We start from the raw sequence: 24,379 nt of genomic DNA, 5'->3' as shown, positions 1-24,379 counted from the left end.
TAGACTAGACCGTCATAGTATGAACCCAAAGAGCTCTGCATATGGAAATAAATCTGGTATTAAAGGAGGCTCAGGTAAATATAACTGGGGTAAGTGAAATTTGAAATAACTTGACCTGAATTATAAGCCTTTAGGTGAAGAAGGCACAATATGCGAGCAGGAGCCTAGTATTGACTCTGGAGACCCTATGTACAACGATGAAAAAAAAGATACAATGCTAAAAAATTGAACAAATTTGTACTGCATTGCAAGTATTTTTTGGGAAACAAATCTTGAAGACTAAATTTGAAACTAGCTCTTATCTAGTTTAGGTTAATTGCTTTGTCTTCCAAAATTCTCTTCTTAATTTACAAGAATATATTTTCAACCTTATAGAGCTGCAAACACGATCTATAAGCTTTCAAAGAAATATCTTCAAAGGATGATTTCATCATTTCTCTCCAAGTAATTGAGATGCATTCTCTTATGCCCAACTCATTACATTTATAAGCAAATTCGTATTCGTTGAAAACTTTTGAATTGTCATTTGAAAAAATATCATTACAAGAGTTTTCAAATGTTTCAAGATGAGGAAAAAGTAAATAATACCTCAATTCATAAACGTTGTTAAACAATGTGAGGTTTTCAGGAATACAGCCTGTGTAGCTCATCAAACTATGAGCTAATTCAGTATTAGAGTGTATTAATGCGCTTACACACTTCTTCATTCCTGTTACATTTACTCCTCCTTCAATAGTTTTGGAACTTGAAATCTTTGAATAAAACTCCACTAAAATACTTTCAGGTGTTTTCCTTTCATTTTTTGCCCGAAATTGAATGTGCCAGTATATATACAGATAAATAATACTCATTCCTTCTAAATAGCCCGCCTTGCATTGTTTCTTATTTGAATTATTCTTTGTTTCGATAATTCGATCGATTTTATCATGAAGGTTTATACTATCATAAGGTTTTTCTTTTATATCTGAGAATGATATTAATGCATAACCTAAACATTTCTTTTTATGAAACTCTGAATAAAGCTTGACCAAAGATTCTTTAGTTAAAGAAATTTCATTTGGATGCAATATGCCATAAAAAATAGCATTTCCTTTATCAACTTTTGATTCATATAGTATTTGTGAATTTGGAATCGAAAAACTAATATGAAAGTATTTTTCCTCTATTTTATCGATGATAGTTTCAGGAATTCTAGAATAAATATTTGCTTTTGCAATGTAGTAAAGTTTTCTTGGAATTCTATTATCAATAGAAAAATTATTGTAATTCTTTAAAAAACTCATTATACTCCAATGCTTTCTAGTTTGTGTTATAGTTTTTCCATCTTCATTTTTAATGCAATACTGGACAATAACCTTGTAACTTTTTGATTGTCTATATTTTGGGAACTTATCATGAAGAAACGTGAACCCATTTTCAGTCAATATAATATTTTTAATTTTTACAGTCCAACTGCCTATATTGTTCAAAGAGTGAATACTTGGTGCAAAAAAATTGTTCTTAATATTTTTTGACTTGTCAATAGTATGTTTACTTAGTGCTTTCGTTATAGGTTGCGAACAAACTATCTTTTTCGATATAATTGGGTCATTGCAAATTGTTTTTTCATATATCAAACTCATATTAGGATTATCAATCATATTAATATTAAAGATTTTATTCTCAATCTTTAAGCCCGAAGAGATAGGAATATTTTTGTCTAGCTTTTCGAGGTTTTCACTATTGTTTTTAATGATTTTAGGAATTGTTGCAAACCACTCGACATTAACAATAAAAGTAACTTCGAAATCGTTATTTTTGTTTGATAAAAATAACTCATTCTTAATGCTTGTTACTGGTTTGATGAAGTAATTTATCGTTTCGTCAAACAACACCTCAAAATGATTAATGCCAAAACCTAACTTCAATATTACAATTATTTCGTTCTTTTCCAAAAATTCTTTTAATTCATCTATTGAAAAAAAATTAAAATAAACTGTACAATAATTCCTTTCAAATGGCGTGCAATAATTCGAAGGTAATATTCTGCAACTTCCTATTTGTAATTCCTCGTCAGTTAATAAATTCTTTTTGTATAAGGTAACAAAGAACTCAAAACTTTTAGATTGAAATTTCCCCTTTCTCCCAATTTTTTGAGAATTTAGAGCTAAGTTTACGTAGCACAAACTGTATTTACAATCCGGTAGAACATTACAATTAGGCTCAGAATAATCATTAGATATATATATGCTCATATTTTATTTACTATTGTGGCTTCTACATTTCTTTATGAATCAAAATTATTTCTACGCCAGCATCCACACATTGCACTCAACATAATCTGCGCCGCTCTATAATTAATTTTAGAAAAAAAATAGCTACATAAATTGAATATCGATCATTCAAAACCTCAAGCATGATCAGGAGAATCAGAAAGAGTCTACACACTGAAAATTGTTAATTAATGGACGATCATAACGCAAAGAAGTACAAAAAAGACGGTATAAAATACATAAATTAATGAATCAAGCTAAAGATAAATACAAATAAGATGGAACTGGACTGAGCTAAATCAAAATTGTTTCCCTTCACATAATCTTGATATCTTTGCAACTTTAAAAATTTGAAATAAAAGATTGGAGACAGAGACGGGAGACTAAAATGTAATCCACTTGAAAATACTTGCAAAAAAAGCATGTATGTCTCGTAATTAAGCGTGGGGCCAATTCAAAATACTGTTGATATGCAGGAAACGAAGCGAAAAGTATATATTTGGCATATTAAATGAAGATAATTGACTATAAAGTAGGGCAATATTAGTCTCCTTCTCCAACTAAATAAGTAAATAAACTAAACTAAAATTCTGGTTGCTGAATAATTTCCAGTACAAGCTCAATTCAAAATTTGTGAAATAACAATTCCGTAGCGACTGAATGGCTAGCTTAATTGCACGTCTGACTTATAGCGAAGACGAAAAATGAATCATCTGAACGAAATAAATACCAGTGAAAAGACTGAAAATGGGTCGAGCGCATTAATTGAGCAATCTTTCAATAAAACAGGAACTGCCCCATCGACAACATGTGTATCGCCAATACTAGAAGGGAAAAGTTTTTCAAATAATTATATCGAATCATTGTTCACAAATTCAGGTCAAAATACTAGCCAAGCAATAAATTCATCTTTAGGACAAAATATTGGGATTGGTTTAAACCTTGGATTTGGGTTAAATATGAATATTGGTGGAATTAATGAATTAAACCCTGGTTTTCCCTTGATTTTACCGAACCAGCTGTATCAAGTAAACAATACTCTTGGTGCAGTTCGAGCTGTATTGCCAGACTGTTATAGTGCCATTCCAAGTGGCTACAATTTGAATGGCACAGTAGTTCCACAGAGCGTTATCCCAGTAAGTGGAATACCAATAGCCAGTTTTCCAGGAATAGAATCAATTTTGTCTACTCAAAACAATTTGTTATCTAAAGAGGAGAATCAATCTATTAATTCCATAAAATTGGATTCTCAACCTCCAATTATCAACCCATTGTTGCAATCACCGCTTTTGTCAATCGGATCTCAACCCTCGATCATTCACCCGAATATCATGCCTAGAATATCGCCAATAATTGGCCCATGTCTAGGCTCGATTTATCAGAATAATTTGGTTAGCGGAACCGAAAATTGCGATATCAGCAAAATTAAAAAGCCAGTGCTTTCGTTGAAAAAGGAAATAGGCGTGCCAGAAGAAAGTGATAAGCTTAATTCATTGCTGAATTCTTATCTAAATAATATTGCTAGTCTGGCGGATGCGCATGAAAGAGTAAAAAATTATTTGAACGCAAACGGCGACTTTAATAAAAGTACTAATATTGTTTGTGATGATTCGATGAAGCCGATTGGAAATCCCGGACTACCAGATTACAACTTAAGGAATATTAAATTGGGCCAAATTTCATTTGAAAATCTTTCAAATGGTATTTCTCACACTAGTGGCTCAGACCAATGCATTCTAGGCGAACCAAATGACGTTTTTAAGATTAGCCATACAAGAAAATATAGATTAGGCGACCAGGGAAGGGCATTATTGAAAAGTGAGTTGTCAGCCTACCTTAGAAGTCATCCCGAAAAAAGAGTTGAAGCAAGCAAAATAGCGGATATTCGGAACGCAACTACAAAGCAGCTTTGGCAAATAGCGGCTATGTGTGGGCTTGAAGAACGGTTTATAAACTTACATGCACAATCGCTTGCTCAAAGCAAAGGGAAAGTGGGTTTGAGGGGTACAAAGAGAAAGCCTAGCACAAACATTAATGAGTTGACTAAGGTAAGCGAGCAGGTAAATGGTGGAGGTGGAGACTTTGCTCTGCCTTCAAGCACGACTGAGTCACAAGAATTAGATCCAAAATCAAATTCTACTGAATTATTGGTTGTAAAAAGTAATGGTTCTATCGAAACATCTATATTTGAATACAAAACACCAAATATTGAAACAGAAGCTCGAGCAGAAACCGAAGATCAATCAGCAGATACTGGAGGAGAGATTAATACTTTGATAACTGCTAATGGTATAAATTCCGAATGGAGTGAAGTGAGGGAGAATTCAATTATTTCTACCGAAAATGACGTGAAGAGAATAAAAGTGGATGCTTAATATTTGTGGCTTATATATATTTTTTCAGCTCTATTTTGCTACCTCTTCTTCTTTTTTTGATAAGATACAGGAGCAATATGATGAAATCGCAAAAGGAGAATATTGACTAATCAAATCACACTAAGGTGACTAGTTTGAAAAGTGGTACTTGAGTAGCTGTATTATTTCTCTTATTTAGTGTTTCTTAGTATTCTATTTTGGTGTTAGTAAAACTTATAGATTTAATTTGAGAGCGTTGTTATTATATTATATTTGTGGGCAATTTGAGCTTGGTAGACTTGTTCTGCGATACTCGATAAATGTAAAAGTTCGCGCGTACGATTTGAACAATTTGTAATTGCGAAGTATGGAGATAAAATTAGGTGATAGAGTGTTGCATTTGGAAGATGAAAGAATTGGGACAATCTGCTCAACCGTATTTAATGAGAATGGCGAGGAACTTTTTGGGGTTTTGTGGGATTCAGATATAAATTGTAATTCACTAAATTCAGATATACAAAATGTTTCATCATGTTTTATGAACAGAAATAAGGTAGAAAAGAAACTAGAACTTCACAAAATAAATGAATTATCGTCAGGAATTTCTTTTCAAGAAGCTATTAGAAATCGATATTTATGCGATGAAGAGGTTGAAAATTTTGTGGGTTTGAAAAAGGCACAGGAGTATTGCAAAAAAATATCAATTTTATCTCTAGAAAGAATGAGCATTGTTACTTGTGCCTGTAAAGAACTTATGAAATCTTTAGAATCTCCTGTAGACTTTACCCAATGCTACAATAATATTAATTCTCTTTGCTTAAACAACAATTTACTATCAGATTGGAACTCTTTATTTTGCATACTGTCTCATTTACCAAAACTTGAATGCTTAATGCTAAATGGGAATAGGCTCAAAGAAATTTCTTTTATTAACCATAATCAGTTCAATAATATCAAAGTTTTAAGTATGAGTAAAACCTTCGTTAAATTTGAGCAGCTAATGCTGTTATTTAGAGAAGATTCAGTATTGCCAAATGTCAACTATGTTAACCTTTCATCGAACAACTACTATTTTATTTCAATGGATTATTCAAACTCAACAATTCAAAGGTTAGATTTGAGCCTAAACTTACTATCTGATTGGGAGAATATAGAAAATATCCTAAAATATTTAACGGGCCTGAAAAGCTTGAACATATCTAGTAATTATTTTTTTAAATTACCGATATTAAAAACAAATACAAATATTAATATTGAATTCCCAAATATTTTAGAATTAAACTTGGACAACTGCGGGATTATTGAACTTGGCACAATTGTTTACTTAAGGAAAGCTTTCCCAAACTTAGAGCACCTTTGTCTTAGAAACAACATTATTTTGAATAACACTACAATAGATTTAAGAAGTATAATAATTTCTATATTACCAAATATAAAAACGTTCAATAAAAGTATAATTAATAAGCAAGATATTATTTCATATCAGCGTTATTATATTTCTCAATATACAGTACTAAAAAATAATATGTTGAGAGAAATAGACCCCAATGGAGATATTCTTTGCGAATTCATAATAGAAAACGACATATCAATTCATCAAAATTTAATTCCTGACTCCGATAATGTGAGTAAAGACGAAAAATACTTAGATATAAGCTTTATTCCTCAATTTAAATGTTGTATTGACTGTAATCCAACCACAATTAAACTAAACAAAAAAATGGCCGTATCTGATGTTAAAGTTTTAATTTGGAAGATTTACAAAATACAAAAAAATGAATCATTGGAGTATATATTTGTTAATAACAAAAATAAGATTAAAATTGAAGGATACAGTGATTCTCATTCATTATCTGACTTGGGAATTGAAACAAATGGAAAAATTTACATTCAGGATTTGTGAAACTAAGTAAAGGCCGAATATATTTTATATACCCAGAATAAAATAAAAATAATCGTACCAATAGATAGCCCTGACTTCTCTTCTAAATCAAGATTATCCTCTAGTAAATTATAAACATTATTAAAAGAGTTATCCCATGATTCGTTTAGAAACGGTTCTTCAATTAATAATTGATTAAACTCTAAACTAGTTTGTTCCATGTGCTTAATTACCTCTGTCTTTAATGCATCTGACTGAAAATTTGGAGTAACAATGCTGTAATTGTATGTTGAAATACCGCTCTCTTCGGTTGTTCTCTGGCTTTTGGGCTTTATTTCATTATAGAAATCCTCTATATATATTAGTAATCGCAGCTTCTTCCTCAATAGAGATTGGTAAAACTCTGCAAGTTCGTTTTTGTAGAAACTTGTGGCAAAAAATGGGAGAATAAGCTGTAAAGAATTCATTATTGTTATGTATAGCCCTTCTAAAACTCTAATTTTCTCGAACGGGAGAAAATTTCTGAAAATTGGAATAAATGTTAGGAAATCGTTCTCATTCCTATCAAATCTAAGTAAAATCCCGCACGATAACGTCCAAACTATAAAACAAAGAATTATTCTTCTTATATTCTCTTGATCATTCCACATCAATAATGACAAACAAATCGGAATTACAGCAGTAACAAAAGGTACTATAGTAAGATGTAATGGATAATCAATGAATTCTTCATCTTCTGAAGCCTTGTATAAATCTAAATTATTTTCAACTGTTCCGAATCTACGATACCAACTTCTTCTTAAATCGTTTGATAGTATTTCATTAGCATTCCTAATTTTAGAATAAATTTCTCTTGCACTTAAATCTGAGTTTTTATCCGGGTGGAACTTAAGAGCTAATTTTCTGTATGCTGCGGTAATCTCAGACTTTGACGCACTACTCGATATACCCAAAGTTTGGTAATGGTTTTGAGAAACTCTTACATTTTGCAATACACATGCAATCACTAACACAATTAGTGCAAGAATAACTCCGTTTACTTGATTTTTTTTGTTCCAAGTTCTTTTTGTTGAAGTAAGCCATCCGACAACAGGAGATATTACAAGCGTATATATAATAAGTTGGTCGTCAATCATTGGGAATACTGATTAATATTGCTATTACCTATTCTATAATATTAATCAACTAGTCCACAAAGAATTTGATATCGCGCTAGAAAAAAAAATTTTATAATTAAATCTTTTCCCCCTTTTATATATCAACAACGGATCAAGTTAGAATAGTTATTGATTGCTTTTAATTGTTTCAAATTTTCAATCCAAACCTAGCAAAACTATTTTTAATCAATGTTTAACTTTCATTTTCAAAACTGTTACCGCCGATACTGTTATTGATCATAATTGTTTAAAAATTTCGACGTCAAATATTTTGAAACGTTTATAATAAGACAATAACTTCTAATTTGTTTATATTAATAGCTATAAATATTGCCGTAGATTTACTTCATTACTATTTTTTGGTTATTAATTTGAATATATAATGTCTAATATCAGTCTTGAAAAATTAATTTCTAAAGACATATATTATGGCGATCAAGCTTTAACGCCTAGCAGCAATTCAAATGTTTTTGTTATTGCAGTTGCAGGAGGAAGTGCAAGCGGAAAAACAAGCGTATGTACCAGAATTTTTTCAGAGTTAGGAGATAAACGAGTTACGGTAATTGAGACTGATAGTTTTTATAAAACTCCTGTCTTAGAAGAGGGGCAAACTATGGCAGACTACAACTTTGATCATCCTAATTCTGTGGACTTTGAACTTCTATACAATGTTTTACTAAGTTTGAAAAACGGGGAAGGGGTTCACATCCCTAACTACTGTTTTAAACAACATAAGAGATTGGAAACAGGAAGGAAGGTTTCTCCAGCATCTATTATTATTGTTGAAGGCATATTTATTCTTTTCCATCCAAAAATTAGACATCTTATAAATATGTCAATTTTTGTCGATACGGACGATGATATTCGTCTTGTACGTAGAATAAGAAGAGATACTATTGAGAGAGGCAGACAAATTGACGATATTCTTAATCAATATGAGAAAACGGTTAAGCCATCCTATGATGAATTCATTTATCCGACTAGAAGATATGCAGATATCGTAATTCCGCATTATCCAAATGAAGTTGCTGTTGACCTTGTTGTACAACATCTTAGATACAAGTTAAAAATGGATGATTTAAGAAAAATTTACTCTAATTTGCATATTATTCCTTCTAATTGTCAAATACGCCATATGCACTCTATTATAAGGAATAAGGATACATCAGTGGTGGACTTTGTCTTTTGGTCAGATAGATTAATTCGACTGGTCGTCGAAAATGCTCTTAGCCATTTGTCTTTTACTGGTCAAACAATTGAAACACCTATTGGAGAACTTTACGACGGAGTGCAATTTAATTACAAGGATAAACTCTGCGCGGTCTCAATAGTTAGAGGAGGAGAAAGTATGGAAATAGGTTTATCTGCTGTTTGTAAAGATATCCCAATAGGAAAAATTCTACTGGAGTTCCAAAATCCTAAAACGGAACTTGATGCCCAGTTTGATAAACCTAAGATTATCTATTGCAAATTACCCGATGATATTGCCTCAAGGAATGTATTTATTTTGGATCCTATTCTTGGGAATGGATTTGGGGTATTTTCTGCAATTAAATATTTGTTATCAAAGGGGGTTTTGCAGCGTAAAATTATTGTTCTTAGTCTTATTGTTGCTCACAATGCAATACACAGAATATGTAAAGAGTTCCCGGAGGTAACTCTAATTACGACTGAAATTGACCGTGATGTTAACTCTGATGGTTTTGTAATTCCAGGATTAGGTTGTTTTGCTGATCGATACTTTGGAACTGAATAACAAAGAACTTTAATTAAGGGGAATAAATTAAATAATATAAAATTAAACTAATTTAAATGTTTTAATAAGAAACTGTTTGCATGCAAATATCGATAGTTTAATTATTACATGCATGTTATAAAATTTTAAGAATTTAGGATTTTAAAACGGAAAAATCGGAATCTATTTCAATTTGAACCTTTTTAGTATAGACGTCCGATATATATATGCATATTTATATGTTTATTTGTTAGTATAATATTTTATGATGCATAATGAGGGAGGTTTTAATGCTAATATTTTACTTAATAGTTATTGTAGGGCTCGTGGTCTCTGTGGAGTCCGGTGACCTTTATATCGATAAAAAACTCAATGTTATTCCTGTAAGAAATAATCTGATCAACGTTGTTCCAACCAAGTCGAACAATCAAATGCTTAATAGCAGGAGTAGTATCGTGCTTGATAAATTGAGGCAGAAATTTCCAAATTGTGCCTTGAGTTGCGAAGAGTCTTGGATAGGTGATGGTTGGTGTGATAAAGAGTGTTTCTCTGATGATTGTGGAAATGACGGAGGTGATTGCGTTGGGTGGTGTGCGCCTGAATGCCGTCCTACTTGGCTTGGGGATGGACAGTGCGACATTGATTGCTTTAATTCAAAGTGCAATTGGGATAACGGTGATTGTAAAGGAAATAACTTTGATTTAAATAAAGAAATAATATTAAATTTTGAAAAGAAATGGCCGAACATAACCAATCTTGAATTTGACTACTCTAAATGCAATTGTAATAAAGAACTGCTTGGAAATAACGTTTGTGATATAGAATGTAATAATATCGAATGTAATATGGATAAAGGTGACTGTTTACATAGATGTAATTCTCGTTGTATTAACATGTGGCTTGGAGATGGTCAATGTGACCCAAATTGTGATACTATAGAGTGTTTCTATGATAAAGGTGACTGTAAAACTTGTTCAGGAAACTGCAGAACATGGATGATAGGGAATGGAATATGCGATAATAGTTGTAACAATAAAGACTGCAACTATGACGGAGGAGACTGTACAAACGTTTGTTCAGTTTCAAAAGTTGACTATAATAATCAGCCTTTAATCTATAAATTTTGCTTAAATTCTTGGGTAGGTGATGGGTATTGTGATGAAGATTGTAATAATGAAAATTGTGATTTTGATAAAGGTGATTGTAATTCCAAAAAAAATGATTCTTCATTAGATACTATTTATTCATATGAAGCTAGCCTCAACCCACCAAGAAAAATTAGAGATAACAAAAATAAAGTAAGTAATTCAAATATAAAAAGAGATAATTCCATTGTAAATTCTCAACATGAACAAAATATGTTTACTACTACTACTACTGCTACTACTACTACTACTACTACTACTACTACTACTACTACTATGACAACAACTACTACTACTACTACTATGACAACAACAACAACTACTACTACTACTACTACTACTACTACTACTACTACTACTACTACTACTACTGCTATTGCTGTTGCTTTCCCCAAAAATTACTTAAATTATTTTGGAACTATGAATTCAGACACGAATTTATCTAGTAATACGATCTCAAGAACGATTACTTCTACAACTACAGTAAACACAAATTTTAATTTAATAAATTATAATCATCATAATACTCAAACAGTAAATTTTCTAGATTATCCTAGATACGCTAATCACCCAGCCCAATACTCGATTCAGAACAGGAATTCTCAAAACAATCGCTATTATGAAACATACAATTCTCAAGGTGGGCACTACAATTATAATGCTATTTCGAATGGCTACAATTTTCCATTATACCCAAGCCAAAATTATTTATATTCTAACAATTATAGTTATAATCAAAACCCGGGGAATAGTGCAAATAACCTTCAAAACTACAATTCAAATCAGAGATACATTAATAATTATAATTCTGACCGAAGTGACCATAACGGAAATTTTAGATATTATGAAAGAAGAAATTAAAGAAAAAAAATCAAATGAAGAAGAATTGAAAATAGGTAAGATTAATATTTGAAGTTGAATAGAATCTAAGAAGCTAGTTTGCTATTTAATATTTATTACCTGAATTTTATTATTAAATAAAGAATTATCTCACAGTTACTCCAGATACCAAATCAGTTTAGAAAATATGTTTGTCTTCTTCAATTGCTGCTCTGAACCTTCTCAAAAATTCAGAAACTAATTGGTGTGGTACAACAACTGCTCTTGGTTGATTATTATATAGCATAGAGTACGAGCCACTCTTTAATGCAGCAACTCTGTCTTCAGATAGCTCGAGCGCAATTCTTTGAGGGCACATCCCTGATTCAGAAAGAGACATAATTCTAATTTTTTCGTCCGTAGTAAGTTGAGTAATCTCGAATTGCTGCCTTACACTTGGATTTTTGAAACAGAAAATAACATCATTTTCAGTTACACAAATGGACTCTCTTGTATTGATTCCTCCTTCAATCATCAAGTCATGGAAATCTAATAGAATAACTTCATAGCATAGATCCCATCCATAAACAGATGTGATCATATCTTCTGGTTTAATCTTTGAAGATACAGAGTTAGAAGGTTGGTTTGTACTGGCTATACCAGTTGTAGTCGTTCCAAATTTCTTAGTGCCCGAATTCGTTCCAGTTTTGTACCTCTTTGTACTAGATCCATTTCCAAAGTTTCTATGATTATTTGAAACAGATATGCTTCCATTTCTTGCTCCATAACCATAGTCAAACGCAGCAGAAATTGGGTTATATGCTCCTAATGTTACTGGCATAAACCCTCCGATCGTTGACGATGCACTTAATACTGCTTGCGGAATTCTAGATGTGCGGCCACGCACCGACTCAGAATGAATGCCTTCAAGTTCATCCAAGAATGTATTAATTCCTCTAATTGCAACTGCTGGAACCCATTCATCAACATTCCAATCTAAATTTATGCATGCTGCTAGGTTATTTAGTACTGTATTACTTTTTCTTACAAAACATAAATTATCCAAAGATACCACTTTTCCCGGTTCAATTTCAATCATCTTGTTTCTTATTTCATAATGAGCCTTATGGAAATATGTTCTAAACCCTAATGGGTTCCTAACTAATAATCCATCTTCCAATATTTCGTGGTTTGCAAGCTCATTTGCCAAATACATACTTGTAATACAAGCTCCACCACTTTCGTGTTGCATCTCATTAACGATTCTAGTTGATTTCTCTGTTTGTAAATTCTTTGGTGGAATGATTCTGATGTTAAGAATGCTATTCATATTCGAAGTTATAAATTCTTGCAGTAAATCTTCATTTGAAAGAATATAGTCTTCAATAGAGTTTGTTTCATTTAATAAAGGCAAATAACGAATATGGCCATCAAAGTCAGTAACAACTAGCTCAACTACATGATGTGGCCCTAATACAATCTCTTTATACAATCCATTATCAATTCCACTTTCTTGTAACCTTTGAGCAATTGATTTGCAAGCTTCCATTACCTTATTCTTTAAAACACGGATGCTGTCAGCCAAATAAACTCTAATATTATGCCTCTCTTCTACCTGGCCTGGTGGTCTAAAAGGAATATCAACCTGATACTCTGTCTTGCCTTCAGCCTCATAATATGAGCCAAAATTTCCTCTAGTGAATGTACGGCATAGATTTACAGTTGATGCGCCGCGACTTACTGCGCTAAGTAGACTTGTTTGAGAATTTATTCTTTTAGAGTTAAATGAATTAATTGCTGAAGATAATTGTTGTTGTTGCAATAACATTTCCTCTTCTTCATCCACTTTAAGCTCTTCCTCATCTTCATCAATATTGTAAGATTTATTTCTTGGAATAGAAGTTGATTCTATTTTATTTATCTCTTCATCAGAAATTTTTGAAGATGATTTAGCAATAGAATTCAATTTAGAATCTAAAGTACCGTCGGCTTCTTTATTATTTTCGCCATCATTATTGAATGATAGAGAATTAAACAATGAAGATTGCCTAGTCATAAACAAAGCAGCAATCCTAGAAGTTGCAGTAGAAGCTTGCTTTAATACAGCCCCTGAGTTACTCTCCGTTCTTGTCGGCAACTTTTCGGCATTATTAACGTTATTGTCTTGATATGAATTGTTTGAAACCATTTTTTCCAATTCTTCATCTCCAACTAAAGTAGATTTCTTTGATAACATCTTTTCAATCTCACCTTTAGCAATGCTATTGCTGCTCGTTAATGAAATACCTGATTTCAACTTCTCTGCTTCTATACTTTGACAACCAACATCTTCATTTGTGTCTTCACCCTCTGTTAATAAAGGCATTGAAGAATGCACCGATAAAGACGGCTCGAATACTTGTTTTGAATTAGTTGAAATCATTGATCTTTGAGTCATGTATCCATCTTCATTCATTAATGTTGAGGCATTCATTGAAATAACACTTCTCTGACTTTGATTACCAATATTATTATTTGAGCCAGAGATTACTAGAGATTGGCTTAATTGATTTGCTAGCTCGTCATTATTATTCATTATTTTTAATGGAACGCCTAGGATTTCATCAACGCTGTAGTGAGGATAAGATCTGTTTTCTTCGAGGGTTAAATTAACTTCTACATTTAATTTAAGATATCGATTAGGCTCGCATGTACGATCATTAGCAGTTATTCTCCTTATTGCTTCTGTTACTAATGTGAAATCACAGAATTTTGTAACAAAACTATATTTATCAATTAAGATATTGTGTAGATTGAAGACAAAACTAGCAGTAGGCACTCTTTCTTTACCATTTGCAGCTCCGTCACTAAACAACAGTCTTGGGAAATCGACAGTTGCTAAACCTGATTCAAATGCTTGTCTGAATTGATTTGCTCCTCTAACATCTGTCGTGTGCAAATCATCACTAGTTTCTGTACCATATTGTACTCTTGAATCAATAAAGTGGCCTTTCTCATCAATTGTTAGATCAATTATTCTAATTTCATGTTTACTTCTCTTCCCACTAATAATTATTCTTAATGTTTTAATTAAACCTGGGAAAGGATCATTAATATCAAAATGCCTTAGGCAAGTATGAACAGAGAAATCAATTCCAAATAACCCTTCCAAAGATGCATTTTTTCTAATATGGTGTGTTATGGATCTCGATACATCCAAAATAAATTTACTGTCAATCATATGATCGATGTTATACCAGTATGCATTTTCTTTAACACTTTTACCATTCATACAATTAATTGAGTTAAAGATACCCTTACTTCCTTTGCAATCACTAAAAATATTCATATTATCTATTGTAATATCTTCAGTATTTGATATTGAGCTCGTATCATACTTCAAATTGCGATAATTATGTGTAATATATTCCTTAGATACACGCCCATCATATCCCTTAGGAGGTATAATCAATGCTTTTACAACACTAGGTACATCGAAATAATGGTCAAATACTGAAGCTGTAATTTGGTAAATTCCAACATTATCTAATGGTATATTTGAACGTATGCATGCAGTTTGTACTATTGCTGCCACGCCTGCTAGTGAAATTACATTTGAAGGAGCAACACCTAGTTTATCAGATACCTCAACTGGTAAATGAGTATTTAATTGGGAACCAATTTGAATAGCCGCTGGATACTGAGGAGTATGAGAATAATACATTGAATGGAATGCTACAGACAATCGATTTGCATCATCATAGCCAAATAAATCAAATAATAAATTGGCTTTTTCGCTTAATGTACCACGGGAACATAAAATAATGGATGCAATGAGTTCTCTTAAAGGTACTGGGGTTAATGTAACCTTCTCCTCTGATGAGTTCATAGATATTTTTGCAAAACTCTCGACAATCTCGTCAACGTATGGTAAAAGAGAAGGAGCTGAGAAGAAAAACAATTGTTGCAATTGCGATCTAGTTGGGCCGTACTTTCCAGTGCTGATTTCCAATTTACCGGGATACATGGATCTCATTGTTGGTAAAGCATCTAAATTTCCACCACTCTCATCCATTTTTCTATGACCACGAATAATATCTAATACGCTTTGTCTTGGCTCTGATTCCCATTCTTTCAATTTTTCCTCTTTTAATTCGGAATGCAATTCATTCCTATATGACTCTACATTAACTGGTGCATAGATACAGTGGTAGCCACCATAATCACCCCATTGTTGTTTTCCAAATGAAAATGGTAATAAAGCGCTTGTGTCCAACTCACTATTTGGTACATATGTATACCATGAAAATAGTAAGCTCATTTTATTACAATCATTATATATTGCTAATGTTCCATCATCACCATTTAATGATAAGCTACCACCGTCAGTTGACCACCTGTCTAAACTTAATTGTGCTGAACACAATAATTTATTTTCATCATCAAGCGCTTCGGAATCCAAAACTTCGATAAAAATTTCAACGGTCAACGGCATTTCAGACTCAGATGACTCTTTATGTAAATGATAGCTGTTGCGTCCATTTAAATTTTTCTTTTGTGTAGGAGATTTCCAAATCGGTATTGGGAACATAAATACGTTATTTGATTTCCATATAAATGATCTAGAACATCTTTCAGTTGCAGGGTCTGTTGCAACTTTATATTGGTCCATTCTCACACAAACTACCGGAGATATGGGTTCATTATATTTGGCAAATTCACGTACTTCATCTATTTTTATTATTACATAACCAGCAATTCCAGGTGGTAATTGATGCAGATTTCTCCCCGCATAGAGTGCTTGGAATTTAATTAATGGATATAATGACTCTGTTAAATCTTTTAGTGATAATCCAGGAGAAGCAACAGTCTTGGGTACATATCTTCCTCCAATGAATCTCATTCCTAAATGTGAAGGTGCATCACTACCATGTTGATTTTGTAATGGGGTCATATTGATCATTTTTTCTAACACCGAATTTTGCTTTTTCGAAAACCATAAAGATTCTTGATATGAAATAATATATGTCTCATATAATTTTAATATAGTTTCATAAATTTTCTTGTTTCCAAAAATGATAAAATCAGCTCTTTCAATACCGTGTACCATTTCTAATGGATCTCTCATAGTAGCCATAGTAGATTTAATAGTTTCACGAATACACTTAGAAGAAATCAATGGGTTGATATTAATTTCACGATATGATTCTGTTATGATAAAGTAAGATAAGCATATTAAAATACGCCTACTAAGTGAAATATTTATTTTATTATCATTATAATCAATATCATTTTTATGATCATGTTTATGATGGTGCTCTCCTCTTTTCATGAAAATATCTTTTGGTTGGAAGTATACATTGAACAATAAATCATACAATTGTGTAATTGTTGAAGATGGTAATGAGCCTGCAAATATTGATGTTAGACATCCATAAAATATTTCTTCAAGCTGAAACCCGGATGCTAACATATTATCGTATTCAAATGGATGTAGTAATTCTAAAGCACTCTTTAAGAAAATGATATCATTAATCTGCGCAGGCATATCATTGTTTAAATCATCTTCTTGTTCTTCTGTTGTATAATAAGGCAATAGAGCACCTTTTATCAATTTCTTATTCTTCAAAGATCTATTTTCATCTTTTTTATCTTCTTCATTATTAGATTTTAAATAAATATTATGCCTAGAACCACACACAGAATAAACTAGATAGAAAACATCTTCTGGAGTTAAACAGACACCACCAAAATTCATTAATAATTCGATAGTTAAGGATAATAGGCCAAATGCATATTGTAATGGCAATCCAACATGGAATTTTTCGCAGTTATAAATATTATACTTCTTTCTTAATGAGAAAACAATTAATGCTCTCATAATATAACGGACATTTTCCCAGAAAGTATGAACTTGATCAATGCCCAATATTGATTCGCACATGTGATAACGTATTTTCGCTGATTCAATATCTTCATCTAACTGCCTCAATACGCAAGAATTACATGTATCTGCATACTCAATTAAATATGAGAATAACGTGTCATGACCACATTTATTTGAATCATTCAACGATTGCCATTTTTTCTGGATTGAGTTCTTTAAGTCATTTGCGCCGCTTAGCTGCATCCAAATATACGGACGATAATAGTTTGGAACTCCTGATTTCAATAATGACCATATTTTTTCAACAACCTCATTATTTTCATCTTTGTCTAATTTGATACTATTATTATCTGAGAGCAACAATTCATTAAAGTTAAATACAATTGGGACTGATTCAACCATAGCAGGAATTGATATTGGGAACTGAAGATCGACAATTCTGTCTCGGCTATAAACAAAAACATTATTCCATTCAATATTTTGTTTTTTTAATTTTTCTGGAGTTTCGATGCCCAAAATTGTTCTTGTAGCAATACTAGGCTTAGTTATTTCCATTATTCTCCATTGATCGTTATCTGAAAAGTACTGATAAACATGTATTTGAGGTTTAATTTCATTTAAGTCATCTGTTAATTCAGAAACAACATTTCTGACATCTTTTACTATCAATCCAAATATACCTTCAGTCGTGCTTTTGATTCTCCAACTAATTTCCATATTTATAAATGTAGACAATTTTGAACTTGTTAAATTTTCCTTTCGGATGTCATAACGTGTTTTCTTATCATTTTCTCTAGCCAAAGCAGATGTATGTAGCCTAACTGTAGTGTTAATCTTACTTAATAGTAAGGATGACAACGAAGGCAATAAATATTCACCTAAATATTCTTCTCCATTCCATAATTCAAGTAAAATCGATGGCAAACGGTCACGAACATTAGCATTTACTAATATAGACCAACTATCATATGATAATTCATCAACTTTATGCAATAATAAACCTTGACGGTATAGTTGTTCCCATTGTTGTAAACCTCTATTATTAGAATCTGCTAATAAATATTTCCATCTTGTCATATTCTGCTTTTCGATTAAATCTGTCAATGGTTCTAAGAATAACATTTGTTCATAAAGACTTCTCTCGTAAACCCATTGTTCAGCTGGTCTTAATAAATACATTTGTATCAATTTAAGCATTTTCGTGTCATCTGAATATTTCTTTAACAAATCAAAAACATTTCCATTCAATTGACCAAACTTGTTCCCGAATATTCTTGCTATCTTAACTGCAAATGGTGTATTGGGATCATAAACTGTATGAATATATGGAATACCACTGTCATCAAATTGCTTTCTATGATAATCTAAGATATGTTCCTTATAATCATTAGCAGTGGGTTGGAATTCTGTCAATAGCCGAATATCAGTGGGGCCATATCTAACCATTAAACAAACGTCACCATGGTATTCAATATTTTCTTGCACTCTGACTCTCCATGGACCATGAATTCTTCTTGCTTGATTTGTTTCTCCATATAATGCCCTATAAAATTCTTCAACAGTTATTTCTTTATTTTGGGACATTACAAAGTTTAATGCATCAGGAACTGTATCAAAACTATACATCTTACCACCGGTACCTGAAGCAGAAACAATATAAGTATATCTTGGATTGATTTTTTTGTATTTAATTTGGAATGGATTTTCTGGAGTCAGGTAATCAACAGTATTCAATATTACATGGCCAATAAATGTATCCAAACCATCATTTGACTCTTGGAATAGTTTAATAATTAAAAGTGGAACTTCATCACTTGTATCAATATGAGTTGTACTGAATACACTTCCTCCCTGTTCGCACGTATCTTTGTTATTATAAAACCTACATCTATATGTATTATAAACTTCATTTGTCAACTTATTTTTGTCTAGTTTGTCAGGAACTACGCCAACCAATTCGCCGCTAATCTTATCCAATAATTTGGCTTCCTTCGAATTCTTTACATATGGAGAAGTTTCATCTGGTAAAACATTTTTGCATAGATTTGAAAGGTAATAAGAACTGAATGTTATTTTTGTAACCAAAATTAAGAATTCATCTTTTATCCTATCAACAGAGTACAAATTATTCTCTTTTATTTGAGTTGAAAGACTAAATGGAATATAGCTTGCATGCAGTTTTGCAGTACTCATATCTATTGGTGCAGGCCTCAATTCTTGAGGAGTCAATTGGTCGGTAACTGAACTTCTATTTTTCATATTAAATCCAAGAATACTTTCCTCAATAATTCTTTTTATTGCTTGGCGAATACTACTCTTAACATCATAATTTCCTTCATTTTCAATCATTTCGTATAATTGTTTTGGTATTCTTGCCCATTGGAAAACTGAATAAAAGTTTAATGATTGATTACTTTTACACAAAATCTTTGAGCTATGTACTACAACTTCTAATTCTCCACTGTCATATCGTTTTTCTAAGTATGATTGACCATTCGAATTTCTTGAGATCATGGAAGTAGAAGCTTTACAATCATTATTTTCAACCTCTTCTTCATTATTCATTATATCTCTGGTTCTTTCATATGCCCTAACACGTCTAAATGCTCTTTCTCTTACAGTATTCCTAATAATTGTTGCCCATAAAGTCATTTGTTGAGGGGTCTCTGCCTTAATCCAGAGTACCCATTCATATTCACAGAATATTGGGTTAACGCTCAATGGCATGTATCCACCATAGTTCGTTATATCACTTAACAATGTTATACTGTTATCCGGTAGTCTAGTGATAGTCGAATCATATACATGAATACCAGCTTTATGTGGGGTTGAAAGAAATGAAAGCGGAACGCCCATGACTAATCTTTGTTCTGGGATGAATACACAGCCTTCAGGAAATTCTGTTGGATTTATAGAAACATTTTCTGCCCATCTGCACAAAGCAGTCCTGTTTTTATATATTGCAATAATAGTAACTGGAACATATCTAACACGATGTGTAAGTCTCGTTACGCGTTCCCCTGGTCTAAATCCATCAGCCAATATTCGATGCCAAATACCTGGTAACTTACGGCTTCTAAATGTGCGTGGATCTTCCGGGAGATAGAATTGAGCAGGTACTGGATCGCTCGCATATAACGGAACTGGCTGAGCATCAATAGCTTCTAATTCTTCGTTTAAAATGCTATCGTTCTCGAATTTGTTTAGAGTATTCAAATCGTTGATTTGTTGATCTGAATTTTCTTGGAACCCTCCAATTTCGTATTCTATATAGTTTCCAACTGATCTTAATGGCAATCCAAGAGTTCCAGCTTTTAATGTATCAAAATTACCAGGGCAGCATTTTACATGGAATTCTTTTTGCGAAATTGGATATTTCAGCTCTTCTTCTACAACTAGTAGCGCAGTATCACCCACTAATTTAAAGTCATCTGATTGATCAATTACTTTTTTTAATGTTACGTCTGTTTTTCTTCTCAATGTGATCATCATTCTAATTTGAACATCTAACATGATGTGTTGTTTTGCTTCTTGCAACTCATCAGATTTTGGCCCCAACTGGGCTATTTCTAAAGCATAATCCAAACCTCTACTTCCATAGAGTGCAGATGTAGTTGGTTTGAAGACAGCATAAAGTCCATTGCTACTGTGTGGTTCATTCATCGTTAACTTTGTGACGTCTACAATTAACTCACCCATTATAACAGAATCTTGGAGTAACCTAGCCAATGAGGAACATCTATCTTCAGTTCCCAATGCACGTCTTATCAATATTTGTAAGCACTTTGGATCAACTCCAAGTTGATTATCATATCTTGGAATATACAGATGAGAACGGAAATCAGCAGAAATTGAATCGTATCTTGTTTGAACTAAGTGAGTCATACAACTAACATCTCCCATAATAACTTCAACAAAGTACAGACCTGGAGTCCAATTTGGATCAAGTTTTACTTGCCCAATATATAATTCAACACAATCTCCATTCTTTTGTCTGATATTTTGATTTGTAGACTGATCAATTGAATAAGAAGAAAGACCCTGAAGACCACCTAAACAAATAGTTTCAGGTGAAATAGGGTTTTCTCCCATAATTGATGTCTCAATGACTGAATCAGCAGAAATATCCAATTGACCAAGTGGTAAATCTTCCAAATTTTCGCTACTTGGATCTAGAAGACCCAAATATTTAAGTATTTGAATTGCTCTTGAATTGCCACTAACACTAGATTTTAAATCAGGAACTGGTTGCTTAAGAATGAATGAATCAGCAGCAATAAACTGAGATCTTTGTCTGGAAAGTCTATCACTGTTGCTCAATTCCTTTAGAGGAATATCAATAGATGCAATAAGTTCATCCGGAACACAATCAATTGGCGACTTAACCCAAAGGTCGACTGTACAAATAGCATCTTCCATAGCTTTGATTCTTGCCTCATTAATCATCTCTTTTGAAGCATTTGATGTCATCAATGGGACATCAACGCAAAAATTCAAGTCATATGTTGGATTAACGCCTACAGCATGAGCAGATGTATAAGATTGATGAAAGGCTGTAATTCTTAGATATGTTTGAACTGTGCTATCCCTTATCTCTAGGTTTCTTTCAACCTGGACTGTTTTAAATGGATCAATAACACTTAGTTCTGGAGGGAGCACTAATCCATCAATTTGCCTTGCGGGTTTTGTGCCTGTAACAGTTGCAGATTTCGTCTGAGATCTTACTGGTGATGATCTTGGAGAATTAAAATCTTTGACATTTGAAATATTTTTTGTGAAAAGGTTTCTTATCGATGCAACTGTAGAGTTTGATGGTTTAATTTGATTTTCAAAGTTTGAAGATCCTGATTCCTTAAGATTATTTTCAATTGTTTCGTTATCAATGTTTGATGCTGCTGTAAATAGTCTCCTAATGCTAGAGATGCTACTTGTCATTGTGCCGTAATCACGTACTATTTCTTCATTTGTTTGGACGTTTGAAACCAAAGATTTGATGGTGTTCAATTTGGTGGTTTGAGAGTTATCACCATAAGTTAAGGCTGCCATTGTGGTTGTCTTCTCATAAGGAGTCATTTCTTGCAATTCATCAGCATAATATTGATAATATTCTGTATAAAGACGAGAGAACCTCTCATTTAAACTGATAGATTTAATGTTGATATTAACTTTCATAACAACTACAGGCGTATCACGGATCAGGAAATCTGGTGAATATGCTGGTTTAAATCCTAATCTTGGACCGCAAATAGCCAACCAGTTACCAGTAGTGATTCTATTTTGTGGGTCTCTCTCTCTTTTCTCCTTATCTGCAATATGAGAGAAGCAAGAATCAGTCATACTGTATACATACTCATCAACGCATTCAGCGATATCATATTCGCTAACTATACTAGGAGCAGAGTATAGTCCCTTTGATGCATATGAGGGCTTTGATGCATTAACAATAATCGATGATATTGAATCTACATCGATAAACATATTCTTATTTCCAACAGATTCCCACTTTTTTGGGGCCCAAATAACCCTGCTTAAATCACTCGAAATCCTAACATTTGCATCCTCCTGGTATGTAGGAATAATTGTATGCTTAGAGTATTTTGATTTAATTGATTGTTCCTTACTATCCAAAATTTTGGAATGGTACTTCTCTATTGATGGGTTGACGTAAAAAACAGTTGGAAAATCACGCCCTTGTTGACCCTGCTTAATTTGTGCTCCTTCAGAAGTAGCAGCAATGGCAGCTGCGTCGCTATCAGTAGTTTCAATGCTCTCAGTAGAAGCTTTCATTTGAGCCTGGCTTTTGCTCTTTTCTCTTCTATATCCTTCTTGGATAAGCTCAATAATTGCTTCTCTTTGTTGGCTAGTTCTAACTAACAATTTGTCGCGGCGATAAAGTCTACCTAGCATAACCTCCCTACCTAACAACTTTAACCCCTCATTGGAATCTTTGTTTTGTACCTTATAGATAGTTTGCCACTTATTGAGGACTCTTGTGGCCTTGAGGTATCTAAGTCTATTAACAAAACACCTTAACATTGTTTCTCTATGCGCCCTGTTCTCTGCCTCATAAACTAATGCTTCCCATGCCGAAGGGACATCTCTCTGAGCAATTCTAGTAATTACATTAGAAATCAATGCTGCTTGGCTTGGATCCAAATTTAAATTGGCAACATGGAAAACTTTTACCCAATCTGCAATTTCCTCTTTCTTATTACTGTACAAGCAAAAGTGTCTTACTTTTGGCTCTTTTGTAACTACAGAGAGCCTGTACTTTGCATCACTATGCACAATATTTCCATCTTCAGAAATAATTTCTATTGGGGTTGCCCATAATGTTTTGTTTGGAGAAGAATCTCTATCTTCAACTTCATATGCTGCACCAACTAAGCTGTAGAATTTTGGTTGGGTTTCCTCATGAGCTGAATGGAAAACAGCCAAATTCGTACCCTTGAAAATGAACCAGCGCGGTGAAAATTTTCCTAACAGTCCAACCTTCTTCATACAGTACTTCCTCTCTAAAAGAACTCTCGCACTGTTATCTTCATCTACCATTAATCTTTGAGAAATTTCTCTGAGTTCATCAGTAGTTTGGCCATTTTTAATATTTGAATACTTAACCTGGCTTTCGGCATTATTCCATGCTGTGCGGTTGTAGTGACTCAAGAGCATTGCCTTAAGTAATGGCATAGTATATGATTTACCTTCAATCTGTCTCTGCTGCATTTCTTCGGAGCTCAACCCATTTCTGTATTCAAGGAGCCAGTCCTTTTTAATTTGTACTGGGTTTTCACCAGAATTGATTTTTATTTCGGTAAATTTAGACTCTCTCGGGCTGGAGTCTTGATTAATTTTTTCTGATTGTAAATTGTCGCTCATAGTTAATAGCTTTAAATATATTTTTTTTTATTTTTAAGTTTGTATATAAATATTAGCTTATACAATATTCAAGTTTACCAGAAATTGAAATTTTTATTGGATTAATAACGAACGCTTTATATCAAACTGCAAAACTCTTAGATCTAGAAATTATTCAAATTTCAAGATTCGCCAAAAGCAATAGATGAAAATTGTTTAAAGCTATTAAAGTTATTAATAGTTTAGAGAATATGTACTGCTTTCTGAAAAATAAGTTGTTAGACTTTTTCACCGGAATTATCCAGAAATATTCA

At 32.6% G+C, this 24,379-nt stretch overlaps 7 protein-coding genes across 7 annotated transcripts; 4 read left to right on the top strand and 3 right to left on the bottom strand.

Annotated features, from left to right (window-relative positions):
• Positions 1-347: 347 nt before the first annotated feature.
• On the bottom strand, positions 348-2,234 carry cgd8_2850 (hypothetical protein; the record flags this gene model as incomplete). The annotated part of the gene is made up of 1 exon (XM_627185.1): positions 348-2,234. One exon carries the CDS (start codon positions 2,232-2,234, stop codon positions 348-350), a length of 1,887 nt encoding a protein of 628 aa, XP_627185.1.
• A 722-nt stretch (positions 2,235-2,956) lies between these two features.
• On the top strand, positions 2,957-4,627 carry cgd8_2840 (hypothetical protein; the record flags this gene model as incomplete). The annotated part of the gene is made up of 1 exon (XM_627184.1): positions 2,957-4,627. One exon carries the CDS (start codon positions 2,957-2,959, stop codon positions 4,625-4,627), a length of 1,671 nt encoding a protein of 556 aa, XP_627184.1.
• A 346-nt stretch (positions 4,628-4,973) lies between these two features.
• cgd8_2830 (LRR repeats protein) lies at positions 4,974-6,509 on the top strand (the record flags this gene model as incomplete). The annotated part of the gene is made up of 1 exon (XM_627183.1): positions 4,974-6,509. One exon carries the CDS (start codon positions 4,974-4,976, stop codon positions 6,507-6,509), a length of 1,536 nt encoding a protein of 511 aa, XP_627183.1.
• A 2-nt stretch (positions 6,510-6,511) lies between these two features.
• On the bottom strand, positions 6,512-7,624 carry cgd8_2820 (membrane associated DNAJ with 6 transmembrane domain, signal peptide; the record flags this gene model as incomplete). Its single annotated transcript, XM_627182.1, has 1 exon — positions 6,512-7,624. The coding sequence occupies one exon, from the start codon at positions 7,622-7,624 to the stop codon at positions 6,512-6,514; it is 1,113 nt and encodes a 370-aa protein (XP_627182.1).
• Positions 7,625-8,015: 391 nt separating this feature from the next.
• Positions 8,016-9,401, top strand: cgd8_2810 (uridine kinase like P-loop NTpase; the record flags this gene model as incomplete). Its single annotated transcript, XM_627181.1, has 1 exon — positions 8,016-9,401. A coding segment is annotated over one exon (1,386 nt), but the record flags the coding sequence as incomplete, so codon positions are not given.
• Positions 9,402-9,655: 254 nt separating this feature from the next.
• cgd8_2800 (extracellular protein with a signal peptide, a mucin-like stretch of threonine residues and 6 notch domains; possible mucin) lies at positions 9,656-11,386 on the top strand (the record flags this gene model as incomplete). The annotated part of the gene is made up of 1 exon (XM_627180.1): positions 9,656-11,386. The coding sequence occupies one exon, from the start codon at positions 9,656-9,658 to the stop codon at positions 11,384-11,386; it is 1,731 nt and encodes a 576-aa protein (XP_627180.1).
• A 157-nt stretch (positions 11,387-11,543) lies between these two features.
• Positions 11,544-24,086, bottom strand: cgd8_2790 (pleckstrin homology (PH domain) containing protein; the record flags this gene model as incomplete). Its single annotated transcript, XM_627179.1, has 1 exon — positions 11,544-24,086. The coding sequence occupies one exon, from the start codon at positions 24,084-24,086 to the stop codon at positions 11,544-11,546; it is 12,543 nt and encodes a 4,180-aa protein (XP_627179.1).
• Positions 24,087-24,379: the final 293 nt, after the last annotated feature.

This window comes from Cryptosporidium parvum, chromosome 8, assembly GCF_000165345.1.
Source record: "Cryptosporidium parvum Iowa II chromosome 8, whole genome shotgun sequence".
Taxonomy (NCBI): Eukaryota; Apicomplexa; class Conoidasida; order Eucoccidiorida; family Cryptosporidiidae; genus Cryptosporidium; species Cryptosporidium parvum.
Note: the sequence above shows the minus strand (reverse complement) of the source record. Positions and strands in the feature narration are given on the sequence as shown.